Below are 20,126 nucleotides of genomic sequence, written 5' to 3'. Positions count from 1 at the left end.
GTAGAAAGTTTAGTTTTACCCAGACCTACTTTCTTGCTTCAAACACTACTTCCGCCGCACAATGGCGGGTATTGAAAATTTTAGGCCACCTGACTTAAACAATATTCTGGAAGAACATGAATTGGATCAGTTGTCTGGTGTTGTGAAGGAAAAAATTCAGAGTGTTTTAAAGTCCAGAACGATACAGTATGAGGATCTGAAAGTCAAACACGAACGTCTTTCTGTTACATCAGGTACTAACTAACGGACGCGGCTACACGGATTGTTAATCATTGAAATCTTTTAAATGTGTATGATGTAAATACAGATAAATCTAGTTAAATTACTTGAATTAATTATGTAAATTGATACAACTCAATTGAAGGTATTTGTAGACTTAATGATCTGAGAGTCACTTAATGACAACTCCAGAAACAGGGTTATGGATAGTGCAGATCTGTCGCCCTCTGGAAAAATATTGGGACAGACCAGAGAGCGCTACAGATCCACAACTTACAAAAAATGTTGATCTTTGGTGTAGAGAAAAATGCACATGGTTGAGGTCTTGTATCGAATTCTTGCTTCACCGTCTCAAAAATTTAATAGCAAGCGAAGCTCGCCTCGCGAAGCAACGTGATGAGCTCGGCTCGCGAAGCAACATGATGAGCTCGCTCTAATCTTGGTTGAGAATTCAGCTCGGCTGAATATTTGGACTGACGCCTTCACCGAATCTCGGAGCAGTCCTTCATAATTCATGTCTGGAAATTTACTTTCAGCTTCGGCCAGTTCTAGCAATTAAAGTGCACTTAGGTGATACTGCTGTTCGCTTCAAATAAGTGATTTGACTGTTAAACTAACTCTATCACTAATATGTTGACGGTGCTACCATTTGAGCGAGCGCAGCTGCATGTATGTACATATTTTGTAATGTTCATGCTTTGATCAGGTTGAATTTAAATAATATCTATTGCCAAATACTCATTACATGAAGTTTCTCTCAGGGTTTTATATTAAAAATCATTAAAACATGTATACATGAATGTGATTGAAATATTTTTATGCTATATATACATTTTATTTCTGCTGCCTTCACTGTGACTTGCTTAACCTTTGATACACGACCTGTTCTGAACTGTATGCTCCCAGCCACCTTCCTTTTTTCTACTCTCAATCTTTTGAAGTTACTAATTGTATGAAAAAAATGCCCAAACCTTTCAAGTTTGTAAAACTATGTTTAAACAGCACTGCCTTTGAACACAAAACGCATTTCAATATAAGGAAAATTTAAAAATAAATTGATAAATTCAACTATTGGGCATGTATATGCCCCCCCCCCCTTCTCTCCCCCCCCCCCCCCCACCCCCCCCCCCCCCACCCCCGCGAAGCTATTGAATTTAAAAAAAAAAAAAAACGAAATTCATATGATAATCCCCTTGTAGCAATGGTATGTTCCAAAAGAGAAAATTAGAACAATTTTTATAATACATGTAATGCACATAATCCTAGTTGTAACACAATGATGAAATATTTCAGCATTTACATATAATCATTGAATAAAATAGCAACATCATTGATTTAAGCCCCTCTCCAGTGTTGTTGTGAGGATATATTAATTAAGATTAATTCAAAAACTAGAATTAATTAATGATTTTTCAGTCGTTAATAGCAACTGGCATGGTTGGTTATCATGAGGCAGTGGGGGGGGGGGGGGGGGGGGGGTCATCGTGGTTTGCATTACCGGACATCTTAAAAGGAAATGGATTTAAGCACTTATTATTCTTAGTTGCGGGAAAAAACCTAAATATTTTTTTAAAATGTTTTCAATCCGACCGAATTCCATCAATTTTTTGTAATTTTTTAAATAGCACTAATTCAGCACTAATTCAGTACCTGTGATCCAGTGCTCGAGCGAATTTTTTTTCAAAAATGGCGAAAAAAAATTGGAAGTGGCCAAAATCCCCTTTTGCAATAAATTGTATTTTAAATCCTTTGTCAGTGACGCATTATCGCCTGTTTGTTTATGCAGTCAAAATCTGTTTATTCAGTCAACGCGTGCGACCGGAAATCTCGCGTCGCTCCAGTGCACACAGAGCTGGTCAAAGCCTCAGGTAATTTATGGTTGCAAAAAAGTCGGTGATTATGTAATAAAGTACATCGGACAGCTGTTTACCCTGTTGGTGTCAATTGTTTAACATTTAAAGTCTTATTCATTATCGTTTTTAAATCATCTCCACATTAATGTCAATTCTTAACCAGAGAACCGACTGGTAATTAAATTGGCCGTATTATTGTGTATAATGTATATATGAATACATCAATTGTTTGTTTTTGCGGCCAAACTCGTTGATTACAAGATTTTGATTTTGATGTGTTTGATTTTAGTTCGAATATTTCATAAACAATGGGGTCGGTCACCATTGATATGGACATAGCAATTTTAATAAATAATTTTCTTTGAAGTTCAGTGCGCAACAGTATAAAAATGCTAATCTCATAAGACTATGCACCCTATTCTATTTTGACACTAAACTTGTAGCTTCTGACCCTAGTCAGTCTAAAATTAAAAAAAATAACTGTTTGGCTTTACAGTCAACCCCACCTGCTTAAACATCTGATTCTGTCCAAATTGCAAAATCTTCCATACAAAAACGGAAATTTAATAGGGAATGGTTGAGATACGACTCTAAATTGCATGGGCTTGATGTTTTGTGACATCTGCATTTCCGGCAATGTACACAATGTTTTCACTGAGGGGTGTAGCATCATGAAGTTAATATTTATATGATTTATTATCTGAATTTTGATTTCCATAATAGAATTTATCCGACAAATCAACTTCTTATTATTTCAGAAAGAAGTGTTTAGGTATGGTAGCTGGATATGATTAAGTAATGTAACTGATTCAAAATGCTAAAATAAGTGTAATGAATAAAATAATATATAATATGATGGAAATAATTGTAAAGCATGTGATTATTTGTGACGTGCCGCTCCCCGAAAAAGTGGCGAAAGGGAATTCTGGTCCAGTGGGAGCACTGCTGTGATCCCTCACATATTCTAACAATTTTTAAAAAGTTATTCTCCCTTTTTTCTTGTTAGAATAATAAATTCCTATTGAGAATTTAGTATTTTAATCAGATTTGTGGTTTGCAGTCGATTACACACAATTTGTATTCGATGCCATATTACATATACTTAATAATTACGTATATTCAATATTATTGTACAAATGGAAATAACAAGTACCGGTACGTATTTAGATCCGCCACTGTCAGTCTTATTATGACGTACGTCAACACATCATCTTAACCTGCCTTTCATAAACATAGCACTTCGTTAAACATTTCGCCTAATGGTGCACTGAATTTTGGAGCTAGGAGGCCACAAGATTAGGATGATAATCCACGTAAGTTCACAATCATATTCCAGGGTGTGACTTTGCGAGATCTCAGCCATTTTTGACAAGGGACTTCTGGGATTGGTGTCAAAAAGATTTCTTGTTAGAGGTTTAGATTTAGCTCGGATTATTTCCTGCGCTCTAGTCATTAGAGCTCACAGTGCGCTGGCTTGCTGCACTCGCTATTAATGCTGTATTACTTACAGTTTAGGTATAAAAATCCCAAAATGAAAACACGCACTACATTTTCCTTTCAAATGAAGATTTCCATGGCACAATATTTTATCTCCAGGAATTGAAAGAGTTCCTATAGTCTGCTTTAAATAGTTACTGATACATCGTATTTCTACACACTTGCATTTCTCTAATTCAAAAAACAAACTATAGGAACTCTTCAATTTTGGGAGATAAAATATTGCGCCATAGAAGTCTTCATTTGAACAGAAAAATTAGTGATGGTTTATTTTATGGAATTTACATGTTTAGACGGTAAGTGATATAGCATTAATGGTGATATAGAGTTAGTTTAACAGTCAAATCACTTATTTGAAGCGAACAGCAGTGTCACCTAAGTGCACATTAATTCCTAGAACCGGCTGAAGCTGAAAGTAAATTTCCAGACATGAATTATGAAGGACTGCTCCGAGATTTGGTGAAGGCGTCAGTCCAGCTATTCAGCCAAGCCGAATCTCAGCCGAGATTAAGCTCGCTCCAATGATTATACTTATGAGTCGCATGATTTGCTCTTCATCAGCTGAAAAAAGATGAGTATTACACTTAATGCCGTCACTCCGGAATACTTCATCAACAATCCCATAATTAAAATAATTAGATTGTTTAGAAAGCACCATATTAAAACGTTTTTAAATTCCAGACAATGTTTCTCATCACTTCAAACGTTTTATTTTTGCTTAAATGGTTTGAATTGCAGCTAATATGACATCACAGTGTAACTGTTTGCATCCACCGCGTTATATTTCCCGCATTAAATGAAGAGGTAAATAAAATGTCTATTTATTAAGTTGTGTTGCAAGATGTTAATGGGCTTCGCTTGTCTCAACGGTCACACCGTACAACATGTTATAAAAAAAATTACCAACATATTTTCCCCTAAATAGAATGTTCTATCGTTAAAGTGATAATGTCCTACGGACCCGGTTTAAAGATAGAATGCATCCCATATACCTGCAATGTAGCACAATAAAAATTGCACTCAGTACATGTGTTGATGAAATCATGTCACAATATACAACCAAAAAAGTTACCTTCACAACTGACTCACCATTAATTCCATTTCAATTAGCGTAGAAAGAGAACTAAAACCTAAGAGTTTGAATTTCGCTATGTACAGCTTCCATTTTACTGAAACTTGTCATTGCTTAAGCGAAGAGTTGCCAAATATGGAGATATGGCATTTTACGGAAAATGTACTACGATCTTTACTACGCCATTACTTTACAGGAAAATTAACTTGTAGCTTCCAATAAACGTTGTAAATTGAGAAGTATAAGTTAAGTCGACATTCTGGCGTCAAATTAAATTAATATGAAGGTTTAATATTCTTCTTTTGATGAAAATTGCTTTCAGTATGCCTGAATGAAGAAAATTAACCAGATTGCACTGGCAAACACATGTCTTTTCAGTCTATGCGAAAGACATCAGACCGTCGGACCTGACCGATGTGCAGTGCCTCAGGTCCGATGTGTCATTTTTTACACCGGACCGGAATGTCCGATGTCTCAGTATTCGGTTTTAAGCTTTATTATTTTGACGCGGAGTCAATTAAATGTTTGTTATAAGTAAAAAATATCACACAAATCCAAATACGTAAATGAATGTGATTAAACCGCATGGACTGTCTAAAGTATTATGCGGGAGGGATCCCTGGTATAGTATTACTAGTATAATAAATAAGATTTTCTTGCTTTTGCATTTTCACGTGTTTCTCTTTTTTACATTAGGTTTTTCGGTCTGACAAAATTTGGTTCGGTCCGGTGTGTTCATTGATTACACAGGACCGAATGTCCTGTGTGGTCCAAAAAACTTTCGTATAGACTGTCTTTTCCCTTTAGCACTGCAGAAGTTATTTCTGCCTGTTCGTCTTTCAATTCTACCCGGTAATTCTGTGTTCACTGTACATCATACTCTTTTCATCTTCAAGCTCTTTGCAAAAGGTATATTTCACTGTTTTCCATATATGGTAGTGGGCAGTTCTTCATTGAGCGTTCGTTTTGGAAAACAGCAGGGTGTTCCAATAACAGTTTCCGGTAAAAGGGCAGTCAATTTGAATCAACAATAAGGGACATTTCAAAGTGTCCAGTTTACATTATTATTTTACGTAATTTTACAGTGTTAAGGATTTGCGAATTATCAATGAGGTTAGTTGTATTCAATTTTAGCTTCAAATTTACATTTTTATTCTTTGTTATTTTTAAAATCGTTTTGGAGTGATTCTGCAATCTTCTGCTACATTATGGGTATATGGGTGGCATTCTAACTGTGGTGAGGGCCTGTCCCAAGACACAGATTATTCTAACTAATATTCCCCCTATGTTGTGTCCAAACATACCTTCAAACATTCATTAAACCCAAATGTGACCCGAAAACTCACAGCTTCAAATGATTTCATTTGTTGACGTAATAGCAAGCGAAGCTCGCGAAGCGACACGACGAGCTCGCTCCAATGATTACACATATGAGTCACGTGATTTGCTCTTCTTCAGCTGAAAAAAGATGAGTATTACCCATAATGCTTTTGGAAAAATGTCGCCATCACTGCGGTATACTTCATTGACAAACCCGTAATTAAAATAATTAGATTGTTTAGAGAGTACCATAAATCTTTTTAAATTCCAGACAAGCTTTCTCATAGCTTCAAACATTTTGTTTTTGCTTGGTTTGAGAGAAGAAGAAAAAACATTGCAGCTAATATAACATCACAATGTAACTGTTTACATCCACCACGTTATATTTCCCGCGTTAAATGAAGAGGCGGATCAATCGGAACATCACGGAATAGGCCGAGTGATGTTCCGATTGGAAGCTGATAAAATGTCTATAAGTCGTGTTGCAAGATGTTAATGGGCTTCGCTCGTCTCAATGGTCACACCGTACAACATATTACATATTTTCATCATTGATGTAACATTTGAAAAATAAAAAAAATGTCCATTTGGATGTGGGCTAATTGTTTTCAATGTGGGCACCTAAAATTTTAGACTTGGGGGGGGGGGGGGGGGGGGGGGGGGGGGGCTTTTGACCCTTAAAAATTTCAGCCAATTTTCATCCCTGGCCTATCAGATGATATGATGCTGTTTCCTATATGCAATAAAGGAAAGCAATTGATTTACCATACCTGCATTTTGATACCTATAGAATGTATAAAAACTTGGGGCTACATTTATGAAAGTGGGTAAATGGTATAGCAATAATTAAAATCTCTCTGGATTTTTTTTCAGAGCAAAGACAGTTAGAAGTGGAGAGTCAGTTGGGAGATACTCGGAACAAAGTGGAGAGGCTTGTTGCAGAAAATGCTCAGCTGAAGAAAGACTGGACAGAAACAGGTGCCTCTGTTTGATTTTTCTTTTTAAAAAAAATAGTGACTGTTTTTGAAAATAAGCACTAAAGTTTATAATGTAATCCGTGAACATAGTAGTTTTAAATGACCAACATCTAATTAAAATGTGTTAGTTTATATCATGTTGATACCTTTTTCTGTATGTATTGTATAATTAAACTGTCAATTTTTAGATGAGAAATTTAGAGCAGCAGCAGAAAAATTAAAGTCAGTTCAAGACATCGAAAACTCATCACTCACTACACAGGTAATACACTACACAGGTAATACACTACACAGGTAACAGTGTTACAGTAAAACTAAGCTACAGCAAATTCCTGGAGCCTGTCTGATTGACTTCATTGTATCCATAATTTCTGTATCTAGATGATGATTCTTTCTGCTATTTATAACAAATTCAGTATTAGATGAGAAAGGAATATCCGTCTTTGTTTATGGAATAGAATTGATCATTTATGCCATAAAGAACAATACAAAACCCTTGCAAAATTTTACTTTTGAGGATATAATTGACAGAAATTATGAGCAGCTCACAGCTATGTCTTGTGTGTGAGTGCCATTTTGAAATTTGCTGATTAAGTGATATGATCCCAATCAATATACAAATGATTTTCGTCAAGTATGTATGTAAATAACAATAAGCAATTGATATCCTGTTTGTTAACATGTGTATTCATATCTGATTAGAATAAACATTGGTTTGGCTAGTTATATGAAATAACATCACTTGACCCAGGCTAGGGTGTAATTATTGACAATTGCCTTCCACTGGAATAGACACCTGGATATGTTTGTGGTTATTTTGATTGATGGTTAGCTGTGATAACTCCCTGAATAGACATTATCAATTGGGAGTAAGGTCAAACAGAGGAATTAGTATCCAAACATTTGTTACGAGGGATGTCCGATGGTAAAAATGAAAGTAGAAACAGTCCAATAAATGTGGTAGATGAGTTAACTGTAAACATGGTAAATAAGAATGATTCTCTAGGAAAAATAATTCATTATAAACAGATACAAATACATTGTTTTGATGCATTTGGGGAATGAAAATTAGTTCATAATACCTGTAAATTTATTAATCCAAAATTCATTATTTGATATAATTTTTTTAAATAAAGAATGTTGCTGGAGATTCAGTAGTTGGTATATCAGTAAATTCATTTATGTCTGTGTTTGTACTGTATGACTTTTATTGTTAGATTTTGTAATTGTAACTCACATTAATAATGTTATTTGTATATGTGTTTTTGATTTGTTTTAGCTTTGTTTGACAAAAGCAAATGAAACTTTGGAGTCAGAAAAAAGGGATTTGACTGTTTTATTGGAAAAAAGAAGCAGAGAAATTGAGAGACTCAATGGTAAGGATTCTTTAATAATAGTATTTCATGCATTATCACATGTTTAATTACTAGTGTTTGAAATAATTGTTCCCGACTGCCTGAGACACATAAATTTTGCCAGGGGCAAACAAATTTCTTTGTAGAAATGTCCGACTGGACGAGTTAGAATTTCCCCTAAATAAAATTTAGATGTATCAAATCTACTTATCATACTGTAACGAAGTTGTAACAGGCTAAGGGGGTTTTATAAGATTATATACATGATCGGAATCGAAGTTATGAAAACTAAGTCCTAAAGTCACCTAATCACTTAATTTGTTGTAATTATAAAACAGGTACATATTTATTTTGACAGAGGAATGGAATAGTTTGTCGGACAAATTATCCCAGGCTAACAGAGAAAAGTATGAGGCCCAGGCTCAAGTCTCCGATTTTCAGAGTCAAATTGTCACATCACAGGTAGGCCTAATCATTATGTCATTAAAGATAATCTTTTTACTGAGAATTCAGCATTGTTTCAGGGGATGATTTTAACTTTGATGCATATACATGTGTGATGTTGCAGTGTACACAGAAAAAATTGACTGAGGAGAAAGAAGCTCTCCAGAGGCAGATTGATTTGTTGAACAAAGATTTGTCCAACAAATCTCAACAGCTTTTCAATGTCAGAAAGGAACAGGTAAGAATTATATTTCTTCGTTATGATACGAATTTTACGGACATACTTTTCATGTGTTTCTGTGTTGTTTGTATCTAGTCTGCCAGAAATTTGGATCTTCAAAGTCGTTTGGAGGAACAGTCAGATGAAAACCAACACTTGCTAAACACTGTGGAGACTATGAGGAACACTAATGCAGAGCAAGTGAAGAAGATTGAACAGTACATGGAAAAACTCCAGGATGTAAGGACTCATTTACCAGTATTTCAATATGCATTGTACTTTGTAAATGGACATAAAAAATACTGATTTATAATTTACATGTTAATTTATTTTTCAAATTGTCTGAAAGCATTTGATGTGAAGGCCATATAATATTCTATTATCCTGTGTTATTATTACCTAAGGCCCACAATAACCAGGTGCAGGCAGATGAACAATTCAGACAGGAGCTGGAGGCCAACCAGAAACTTGCTGATCTCTACAAGGTGAGATGATCTTTAAGAAACAACACCTGATTTGATTAAAGATTTAATAATTGGAAAAAAAAACCACTTGATTAATTTTTCCATCTGGATTAATTTTATTAAATTTTTACATCCTTGAAATCAAAGATAGATGCGTCATATATTGGATTGGTCTCTCTTTGTGCTTTTGGTTCTTTGTATACAACTTTAACCTCTGTCTTGATTTTGAACTATACAAGATAGAGACTTCATACTTGGTGAACTAAGAGGTCAAGGTCATTACTATTTTCAACAAGGCCAAGGTAAACTTTGCCACAACTGAACATGGTCATGCCCATTTCCACTGTGTACCCCTCCTAGGATTTGATTTAAGAAATGAAACTTATAATTCTTTATTTGATGCATGTATCAAACGAAAAATTGGACTGAAAACTTCATCAATGCGCGTAGCGCGTTGATTAAAAAGTTTTCCGTCCAATTTTTTGTTTGATACATGCATCAAATAAAGAATTATAAGTTTTATTTCTTATCATTTAATTATATTTTTTAGAATAGAAAAACAAATAGTTTCTCTCATCAAAAAGCTTGAATTAACGTTTCTGAAATGGCGCATATGAAATACCTCTACGTAACAATGAAAACAACAACAAAACTGGCTGTGCGTTCAGGTCAGGTAGAGTTACTGTGCAGAATTAAATGGATTATACGCCAAATTAAAGGTGCAATGGTTAAAAGCTGAATTAGATATAAAGGAAGAGAACAAGTGGTGACTGGATGTATGCTGCATTGCGTTCGAGGAGACGTTGAACACTGGTTGTATCATAGGAATGGTGGAATGCGACTCGGCTCCATTGCAATATCCAGTAAAAAGCTCAACACCTCTTCCTCTAAATTGGCCTCGTTGACTTAACCCTATATAACGCAGTTCAATTTCATTAATATTTACCAGATCAAAAGTTGCTGCTTGCTCCGTTATATTATCGAACTCGAAAGCAGACGATACATACCGTAATCTGTCTACTTCTACCAGCCAGTGCCCTACGTCATCAAGTTTACTGTTCTTCCACATCGTCACTAGGCCTACGTGTGTTGTTTCTTTAAATTAATTTGTATTTTACTCACATCTTTGGTTGTGTTTATTTTTGGTAACATCAAATGAATACATTTCGTTTACAATACATGTGTGGAAATTCCCATTCTATAAACAGCGCTAAAATTAGAATGGCTGTTAACGGGGAAGACACATTCCAGAGAAAAGTAGTCCCGCGTGCTTAGTGCAGATGAACTCCAGATGAATGCTGTTTTTTTTTGGACACAGAAATCAAACGAATTTTTCATCCAATCAGCATCATTGTTAAGTCATCACTTTAAAAGTTATTAAATGATTTCAAGATAATACAAAGATGTCTTATGACTAGAAGGTATATCAAGTAATTTAGAATGTGTCAAGGACATAAACATTGAGATTATAAAACTTTGATGTTAGTGATAAGTTTTTAAGAACATTTTCAAGTGTTTAGGTGTGGCCCAATGGTGGTATTAGTCCTGTTAAAACAGCTCTAGTTGTTTTGGTCTGAATATAATAGTGCAGTCCATGTACATGTATTTGATGAGAAATGGAATGTACAGGAGTGGTATAATATGGACATTGTTACAAAAATATTCTCTAGTTTTCTGCATTTATGAAAAAAAATGAATTTTCTTTTAGGGGCAGGCCACTGACCTTGAGGAGAAGTGCAAGGAGTTGATGACGGCTGTGAAGGAGCTGAGGATACTGCTGAAGGATGCCTCTACTTCATACACCGAGCTACAAAATCAGCATCAGACGGATTTAGAACAACTCAAGGTGGAGGTGGCTGACAGAGGTAGAGATTTATAATGCAAATATTAAAAGTAGGATAAAATGATAGTGGGGAATAAAAGTAAGAACTGAAGCATTGTTATAGAGTAAATGGTTGTTATAAGGTAGTAGTGAAATTCACACATATACATACATATAGAATTGTTTAGAATAATGTACATGTACAGTGCATTGTTCACAGAAAGTTAACAAGATTGCTCAATCAGTTTGAGTATTTGCTTTTTTACAGATAATCAAATTCAGAATTTGAGTAAGGAGTTGGAGAATGCCAATGAACTCATTGATGAAATCAAAAAGAAAGGTAACAAAATTATAACAGGCAGAAAATTCTTCTTGTATCATAAAAAGTTTGGTTATATATAGATAACTATTTCAAGCTAGAGTATGATTTAAACATATTTTATTGAGAAACTCAACAGTATTGGGCAACAGGCAGAGTCTATGTAGGCCCTATCCCCAATGCTAGAGTGAAAGCTAGAGTATGTTTCCTTGGTTGTTTTGGGGGGGGAGGGTTGGGGGGTTAGTGCTATTCAATTGCTATTCTTTCATTTTGTAGCTGCCACCAGTGAACATGTAGAGACACTTTTCCCAAATGCAGCAGCCACTAGTCGACTGGTAAATTCCGGGATGTCCCTTACTCAGATTTACAACGAGTATATGCAGGCCTCAGAAAATCTCTATCTCGAAAAGGAGGAAACCAAAAGACTTAACACCTGCATTGATACCATACTTCAGGTTCATGTTTTATTCCAAAGAAAAGAACTTATATCATTGACCAAAATGAAAATAAAAGATTCACAGTATTAAAGATATGCAAGTAAGAAATGAATGTTGAAAAACAATTTCGCAATGTTTAAACTGACGAACATTACGTTCATTGTATATGCCTCGTATTAACATCAGAATATTGTGTGTAGGAGATAGAAGAAAAGGCCCCTCTGATTCGTAAACAGCGAGAGGACTATGAGCAGTCCCTGGAGACGATCGAGCAGATGAACAAACAGCTGGACGCTGCGCTCCTGGAGAGCCAGAGTACGAGGATCGAGGCAGACCAAGCTAACAGGAACTATAATTACATGAAGCGGGAAAATCAGAAATTACAACAGCAGACAGAGGACCTCTCAAAACAGGTTAGTGAGAAAGTTAGAATTACATTTTTATTTTCCAGAGCCGAGTTCAAAGACTTAACACACATTTAGCTGTCAGGAACATCCAGAGGATATGAGGAAATACAAGTGTGCTAATATTAATTTCCATTTTGTTTGTTTGACTGATGAATGTTCTTTGTATATACTGTATTTTCATCAATTTTCATACATGTATGAACCAAATTCTAAGGACTCCCCCCTTCTAAAAAATAGTTTCATTGATGCATGATTTCATGGAGAGCTGTTCTTTCATGAGTGAAAATTGTACTTCATTGACCACATGATTTATAACTACCACAGGAATGTTTAAATTTGGTATTAAATAAAGTGTTGTGAAAGCATAGTTTTATTAGTACATAACTATGGTATTACTTCATAACTTTCTTGATCAGTGATAAGATGGATCAGTGATGTACATTGAGTTGTTGCTTTATACTGTAGGTGCAGTACCTGGTGAAGGAGATAGAAGAGGTGAAGAGTGGGCGGATCGTAAGAGAGGAGGACATTTCCTATGGGAACATCTCCAGCACCACCTCCGCTGACGTCATCTCGGGCCACCTGGTCACATTCAGGTACTGTACAGCTGATTGACGTATTCAGGTACAACTGACATGCCGGGTTTAGAATGCGGACAAGATTTCTCAGTATTTACATGAATATTTCTTGTACAAAATATATAATTTCCTACTGTATATACTTGTGGGTTTTCTTGTTTTTTCTTCTTCTGACTTTTAAGCACTATAATGTTCAATAAAGTCAGTATGTTCACAGCATTTTTGATGTGAATGTTTCACAAAGACCTGATTTATAACGTTCATCGTGTTCTTTATTTTCTGAATCAATGTACAGAAGTGGTGCTCTAGATATTCAGTATCTTAAAATTTGTAGTGCTTTTTATATATTTACCTGGAATATTTGTTAAAAGGGGGGTGCTTGCATTTAAACACAGGTGCGGTCTGGTCATTGTCAAACAGTTAAAGATGTGCACGGAATTATATCGATACCCATTATTTATTATGATTAAACTACAATAATTAATTGATCATCTTGGACAGTGAGCAACTCCTAGTTAAAGATAACTTAAGCAGTAAACATCTCATAAAATTTTTCTTTTAAATATCCAAGTCTTCTGTGGTGTAATTATCGTATCTATCACTATGCCGAAAAGAAAACAATAAACTTTGAATTTCTTTCTTATCTAATCAATGTATTTAACATGAGGTTATGAGTAATAAAGATCGAGATTGACATTCAGAAAATATAATCTGTAGATTCCTTATTTTACACAAGTACTTGTAATGCAAAATGTCTAGTAGATGTCAAATTGCAAGAACATGAATTCGCAAATGGTCTGATGATCAACAGTTTTACATGTATTTTAGCAATAGAAAAATAACAGCAATTAATTTTATTTAGTGAAACATACTTGTCGCAAAATAATGCAATAATAGATTTGTTGTGTATATCTAGAAATCTATAGTACAACAAGGAAACACAATTCTTGCTAGGTATTAAGGTGGCTCACTGCACCTTGTCAGAGTTTATCAAATCAACATGAAATGATTTATCATGAAAGATGTGATGATATCTAATAAGTACATATCTCAGAAAGACAAAAAACATGCAATTTTGGTGAGAGAAAAACATGATTTTCAAAAATTTATTTCACTGTAAACAAAATACACTCAAGGATTTGAACTCGGGATCTGCAAGTCATTAACTCACTACCTTATTAACTGAGGCACGTAGATATACAAATTGATGGATACAAGTAATTTCACAAAACATTTGAATCACCATCTTGTGATGTAGTGTCATATAATGTTTAAGTCATGATGTAGTGAGCTACCTTAAGTTGATGAACAATTCTGACTTATAAGAAAGGAAAATGTCAAATTCCTAAAAAATTTCTCTGAAAAACAGTCACTGACTTACACATGAGTTGACTTATAAGCAAGTATATACAGTACATGGCATTTTATATATATTAACAGAGACATTCAGGATCTCCAGCATCAGAACCAAATGTTACTGCAGGTTGTCCGTGATCTTAGTGAGAAGAAAGAGGAGGAGGAAAGCCTCGCAGCAGAAGAAAAGTAAGTATACTCTGGATATCAAAATACCTACAAAATGTATACAAGTAAGTCACCAATGACGTCACTCAGTAAGTCTTGAAATCAATTTACCTATATTAAATGAGTTTGGATTTCAAATTATTTATATAAAATAAGTTTTGATTTCAAAATACCGATATGAATTTAGTCTGGATATCAAAATTCCAGTACAAAGTAATTCTGGAAATTAAAATATGAGTAATAGGTACATGTAAGTTAGGATATGAAAATACCTGTCCCTTGTAAAGGAAGTCTGCATTTCAAAATACATATAAATTAAGCCAGTATTAACATCTTGATATCAAAAATACATTTGTACCAGTGTACATGTACAGCTGTAGTTCATCTAAAGAGAGATCAGGAATTTCATTTCTTTATGAACTGATTCACAACCTTCTCAGGTCTTTGAATACTTCATTCCAACTTTGTTGAACTTCTTTAGGGCTCTGTCTTTAGGTGGGAGCCCACTAGCAGGATGTCAAGTCCCTATTTATTCCTATATTTTCCTATAAGCTTGAAGGTTCCTATATTTTCCCTATAAGTCATTAAAATCCTTATAAAGCCCTATACATGTATATCCAAACCAAATAACAGTCCTATTTTCAAAAATGATAAAAAAAAGAAGAACCCCCCCCCCCCCCAAAATCCAGGAGCTGATGCTATAGATTGATATCTAATTAGATTGTTATGAAGAGAATAACTAATGATTGTATAAGAACTGTCTATTGGATGGAAAACTGTCTACATCTGAAAGGATTTTGTCTTTGTTTATGTTTAATATTATTTCTTCTCCAGTAAGATACTACATGTATGTGCTAGATTTTTATGCAGAAACAAATTCTTTTATAGAAACTATTTATTCCTATAAATCTGCTGTAAAAATCCCTATATTTGACCTATAAACTCCGTAAAAAATCCCTATAATCCTATATTTTATAGACCAAAAGTGGCTTGACACCCTGCAATAGTGATCAGCCAGTGCACCTGCATTGAAAGTTTTATGGACTTTTTTGTTACTATCTTTACAGCTATTGATTTCAAAATATATGCATGAATTCAGTGGGTTATATAGGTTTAGTTGACTTATTTTTCAAATTTTGAAAGCAATATGGACCCAGAACTTTAATAACCAATTTCAACGAATTGACACTTTTCTGGACTATTTTTGGCTATCCCTGCAGCCAAGGGTTTGGAAAATTTTTACATGAACTTGTATTACTGGGCTACAGGTCAAGTTTGAGTGTCAACTTTGTTGAGCTTTTCTCAAAAGACTTCGGACCTTGAACGTAGCAACTAATGCTACAAAACGGGGTCCTTTTGTAATTTTTGCCATCACAATACTTGTACATGTATCTGGCACATAGCAAGTTATTCAGGAAGTGTATATACATGTACATATGTAAGTGTTTAAGTGTATTTTACAGAACTAAAGATCTGAAGGACCAGTTGGAGAGATCTCTCAGTGAGATGCAGGAACTAAAGTCAGCCAGAGACAGACAAGCCACCATGGTCAGTATAATGTCCCAGAAAGCAGGCGTTTACCATGGTCAGTATAATGTCCCAGAAAGCAGGCGTTTACCTACTGATGTGTCTGATCATTGTTATAAGAAGAGCCTTCACACAGTATCAAAGACTTATTGAGAACTCGATAGGGATATTTACATATGAATGTCCACTTTTTTAATACTGATACCAACATTGCAGTATTTCAGTAAAGATTCTGCCTGTTTTAGGTTGAGTCCATTGTGCGACAACGAGACTACTACCGAAGTCTATTACAACAAAAAGAAGATGGATATGTAAGAAATATGTGTAAACATTAATCTGAAAAATACATCTTTGATAGTCAGATTTTCTTTTAAGAATAGTAAAAATTGTTTCAAATTTTGACCTGTTTGTGATGAAGAAGCTAATATTTTGGCAGTGCCAAGTGTAATTTTAAAACAAAATTGCATAAGAAATTAGATCCAAGGGATCAATGAGCCAGCAGATTTTTGTCTTATAGGGTCAAGTGCTTGAGATGACCACATCAGCAATAAATACTCCATTAAAGAGCCCCATTGCTAAAAGCCCTCTTAAAAGTCCCGCCCCCGATAGGGCGCTAGAGGAGGCCAAGGCTGCCTTCAAACTGTGTCAGGAGGAATTTGAACGATACAAAACAGAAATGAGGGAGCAAGTCAAGTAAGAGAGATTTGCAGATTGTAGACATTTCTGACTTAATGTTTAATTATTTTGAAAGAAGAGAAGAATTGCTTCTCTTTTTCATTGATAAATGGTAGTTCCAAAACTTTTACAAACATGAGGTTTAGTTAGAAACTGTGAGAACAGATCTAAAGTGAGGTACACTTGTAAATCCTGTAAATCTTTAGTTTTGAAAATATTGACTTGTTATCATGATGGTAATTTTCAGAATGCTCAATGAAGACGTGAGGGACAAAGAATCCAAGATTTCAGAACTACGAAGGCAAAACATGAAGTTGTCCTCTCAAGTAAAATTTTATTTTTTATGCAAATGAAGATAGATGTACATGTAGATTGAAACATTATTCATAGAACTGAAATTTTAAGAGTTAGATTAGTTTACTGTGAAACATGGAGATTGATGGTTTGGATAACTATGTTTTAAGAAGTTTTAAGAGTTGGCTTAGTGTACCATGTAACATGCAAGTTGATGGTTTGGTTAACTATGTCACTTGTAGCTGGAGAATGGAGTAGAGAAGAGTAAGATCCTAATGGGGAATGCTGAAGGTTACAAAAGAGAGTTGGCATCTCTGAGGGAGAAGGAAAAGAAGCTATTTTCATCTGTAGCCAAACACGAGCAGACGATAAACACATTAAGACAGGTCAGCTAATGTTTTTCATGAACAGACGATAAACGCATTAAGACAGGTCAGCTAATGTTTTTCATGCTCCTAGTAAATGTACAGTATGTATTAGTATTTCATGACAATTTTACTTATAGTCCAGTCAAGATAAGTATGACCGTGAATAAATTGCAACAGAATTTATTTTCATCACATATCAATATTAATGATGAAAGATACAAACATATTATAATATAAAGAAATCTACAGCAGGGAAAGTAGAAAACGTTGTGATTTAATTTATCACAATATTATTATATTACCGGGTCTACAGCTTAAATACTCCATTAGAATTTTTTTTAAGATTGGTAATATAATAGTACTTTCTCTGTCTTGCAATAACTTGAGAAGATTTTTCCAGAATTTAAAGGTAGGAAGAGGTAAACTGCTTTCACATTTCAGATTTATCATCTTTGTCATTACAGAGTTATGGGACTTGTATTGTTTTAATATTAATGAGATGATAGCACTTTCTATGACATGCAACAACTTGAGATTATATGAGAAGATTTTCATAGATTTTATATGTAATGCTCCGATTTGGCAGAGGTAGACCCCGTGAGATTTTCGGATTTCTATCCGTCAGCACTTTCTATGGCACGAGATAACTTGCATTTCCTGGGAACCTTTCTGGCTTGTCAGTTTTGTAGACTGTTTTAATGAGGGTCTCGAGTAATCATATTGATAAGAAGAGTCTAGACAAACAGTGGTATTGTAAGCAAATAATTGAGAACCATTTTATCTTTTTACCAGGACTTGCTGTCCACTCAGGAAAAGTTCTCCAGAGCTGAAGCTCAGTGCCATCATCTTAACACAGAGAAGGAACTTCTCAAAAGCTCGGAACAGAGGCTGTTACTGGACATTGATAATATACGAAGGGAAAAAACATCTCAGAGCATGCTAATGGCAAATCTACAGTCCATACAGGTAAAGCCTGGGGAGATTTATTCATTCAGTTGATCTGTTCATCAATAGCGTGAATTACTGTCATCAATGTGAATTGCATCTGCAGTTTAGAGTGTGTTTTTTGTTTGAGTAAGTACATCTAATTGTTGAAAGAATTTGAGTTACAAAAAACTGTTTTCTATTTTGCATGCTACAATGTATTTGTGACACCTGTTGTAGAACACTTTAGACCATTCTGAGAAAGAAATGAAAAGTAGGTACACAAACCAGATAGAAAAGTTAGAGATGGAACTGACTGCAGCCAGGAGGAATCTAACAGCTACACGGGACGAACATAAGGCTGTGGTTCAGCTGTGGGAGGTACTGTACTCAAATAAGTCACGTCTGCTTACATTTAAGTCGTCGAGGTGTTTTGCATAAATACATTTATGCTATTTATAAACTCATTTTTCGGAATGTGTACAGTGTATGTTTTGAGAATTTCATTTTTGGTCACAGAATCAAACGAAACAACTTCGCCAACAGCTGGAAGGCGAGATGAAATCTCATGAGAATACCAAAAAGAATCACCAGAACACCTGCCACCTGCTGGAAGCCATCAAGGAGCAGGTCAGTACCATGGAATTTCTATAGTTAGAGGATCAGAAACAAATCAATGTGTACATGTACCATGTGCAGCATTTGATTGTATTTCCTTGTGCTGAACATGTCTCTATTAAAAAGTCATGTTGATTTTAGAAGTAAAGCTGTACACTCTCATAATACAAAAGTCGTGTTGATTGTAGGAGTAAAACTGTACACTCTCATAATACAAAAGTCGTGTTGATTGTAGGAGTAAAACTGTACACTCTCATAATACAAAAGTCGTGTTGATTGTAGGAGTAAAACTGTACACTCTAATAAACTATAAAGGACATGCATACCTTTTTCAGTTAAAAACTACAGAAGCAGATCTAGCTGAGGCTCGGAGAAGGGCAGAGAGGTCAACCCTAAGAACAGGTAAGCAGAGATGTCAAGATACTTTTGTTTCATATTGTTTTGTATCTGTGACTGCTAGATATAAAATTTGACATATATGATGTTTTATGGTCTGATTCCATTCTATTTAACAGATGGCCTACAGACTGCGCCGGTTACTCCATCTAGCAATGCCCCACTGTCAAACACGGAGGAAGTAAAGACACTCAAATATCAAGTGACAGAGACCAAGAGAGAAATACAAAGTAGGTCAAAGTCACTACGTATTGTTCAAGTCTTAACACAGAAATAGTAAGTAGGTCAATGTTACTTAGTATTAAGGGACAGAGATCAAAAGAGAAATACAAAGTAGGTCAGCATAAGAAAGTATCAAGTGATAGATACCAAGAGAGAAATACAAAGTAAATTCACTAAGTATTAAGTGATACAGAGCAGAGAATATCGAAATGGGGCGGTCCTTCGGATGAGACCGCAAAAACCGAGGCCCCTTGTGGCATGATAAAGATCCCTCCCTACTTGAAGGCCGTAAGTCCAGAGTATAGGCCTAAATTTTGCAGCCCCTCACCGGCAATGGTGATGTCTCCATATGAGTGAAAAATTCTTGAGAGAGAGAGATGTCAGACAATATACAATGTAAAATCGAAATTGTGTCCGAAGTCCAATTACTTCGACACATCCTGTACAAGGAAGTAGTAAATAATGCAGTAGATGTTATGAAATGGTCATTGTATTAGTCTGAATGAACATTCTGATGGTTGTTTCTTACAATTCACATATATGTTTACTACCATAAATACTTATGCATGTACATATTTGTAGTTAGACTAAGAGATC

The 20,126-nt window shown here is 35.0% G+C and overlaps 2 protein-coding genes across 6 annotated transcripts in view; one reads left to right on the top strand and one right to left on the bottom strand.

The window, feature by feature from the left end:
* LOC125670354 (solute carrier family 17 member 9-like) overlaps positions 1-20,126 on the bottom strand; it is a 960,148-nt gene that overhangs the window by 731,873 nt on the left and 208,149 nt on the right. The window lies entirely within an intron of this gene.
* The window catches only part of LOC125670350 (nucleoprotein TPR-like), a 50,530-nt gene continuing 30,443 nt past the window's right edge, over positions 40-20,126 (top strand). For 3 of the 4 annotated variants that reach the window (XM_048905461.2, XM_048905460.2, XM_056161976.1), the window contains exons 1-24: positions 40-233; positions 6,835-6,939; positions 7,127-7,200; positions 8,218-8,314; positions 8,652-8,755; positions 8,862-8,975; positions 9,054-9,197; positions 9,362-9,442; positions 11,130-11,286; positions 11,512-11,583; positions 11,839-12,017; positions 12,200-12,412; positions 12,872-13,002; positions 14,425-14,526; positions 15,969-16,053; positions 16,278-16,343; positions 16,550-16,725; positions 16,955-17,033; positions 17,244-17,387; positions 18,162-18,335; positions 18,534-18,674; positions 18,813-18,923; positions 19,247-19,313; positions 19,427-19,537. In XM_048905461.2, the coding sequence (XP_048761418.2) occupies positions 62-233; positions 6,835-6,939; positions 7,127-7,200; positions 8,218-8,314; positions 8,652-8,755; positions 8,862-8,975; positions 9,054-9,197; positions 9,362-9,442; positions 11,130-11,286; positions 11,512-11,583; positions 11,839-12,017; positions 12,200-12,412; positions 12,872-13,002; positions 14,425-14,526; positions 15,969-16,053; positions 16,278-16,343; positions 16,550-16,725; positions 16,955-17,033; positions 17,244-17,387; positions 18,162-18,335; positions 18,534-18,674; positions 18,813-18,923; positions 19,247-19,313; positions 19,427-19,537 (2,899 nt within the window). In that variant the 5' untranslated portion in view covers positions 40-61. Of the gene's footprint in view, positions 234-6,834; positions 6,940-7,126; positions 7,201-8,217; positions 8,315-8,651; positions 8,756-8,861; positions 8,976-9,053; positions 9,198-9,361; positions 9,443-11,129; positions 11,287-11,511; positions 11,584-11,838; positions 12,018-12,078; positions 12,100-12,199; positions 12,413-12,871; positions 13,003-14,424; positions 14,527-15,968; positions 16,054-16,277; positions 16,344-16,549; positions 16,726-16,954; positions 17,034-17,243; positions 17,388-18,161; positions 18,336-18,533; positions 18,675-18,812; positions 18,924-19,246; positions 19,314-19,426; positions 19,538-20,126 lie in introns of those variants that run through there. The other variant, XM_056161977.1, reaches the window with a different exon arrangement.

This window comes from Ostrea edulis, chromosome 4 (assembly GCF_947568905.1).
Source record: "Ostrea edulis chromosome 4, xbOstEdul1.1, whole genome shotgun sequence".
NCBI classification, from domain to species: Eukaryota; Metazoa; Mollusca; class Bivalvia; order Ostreida; family Ostreidae; genus Ostrea; species Ostrea edulis.
Note: the sequence above shows the minus strand (reverse complement) of the source record. Positions and strands in the feature narration are given on the sequence as shown.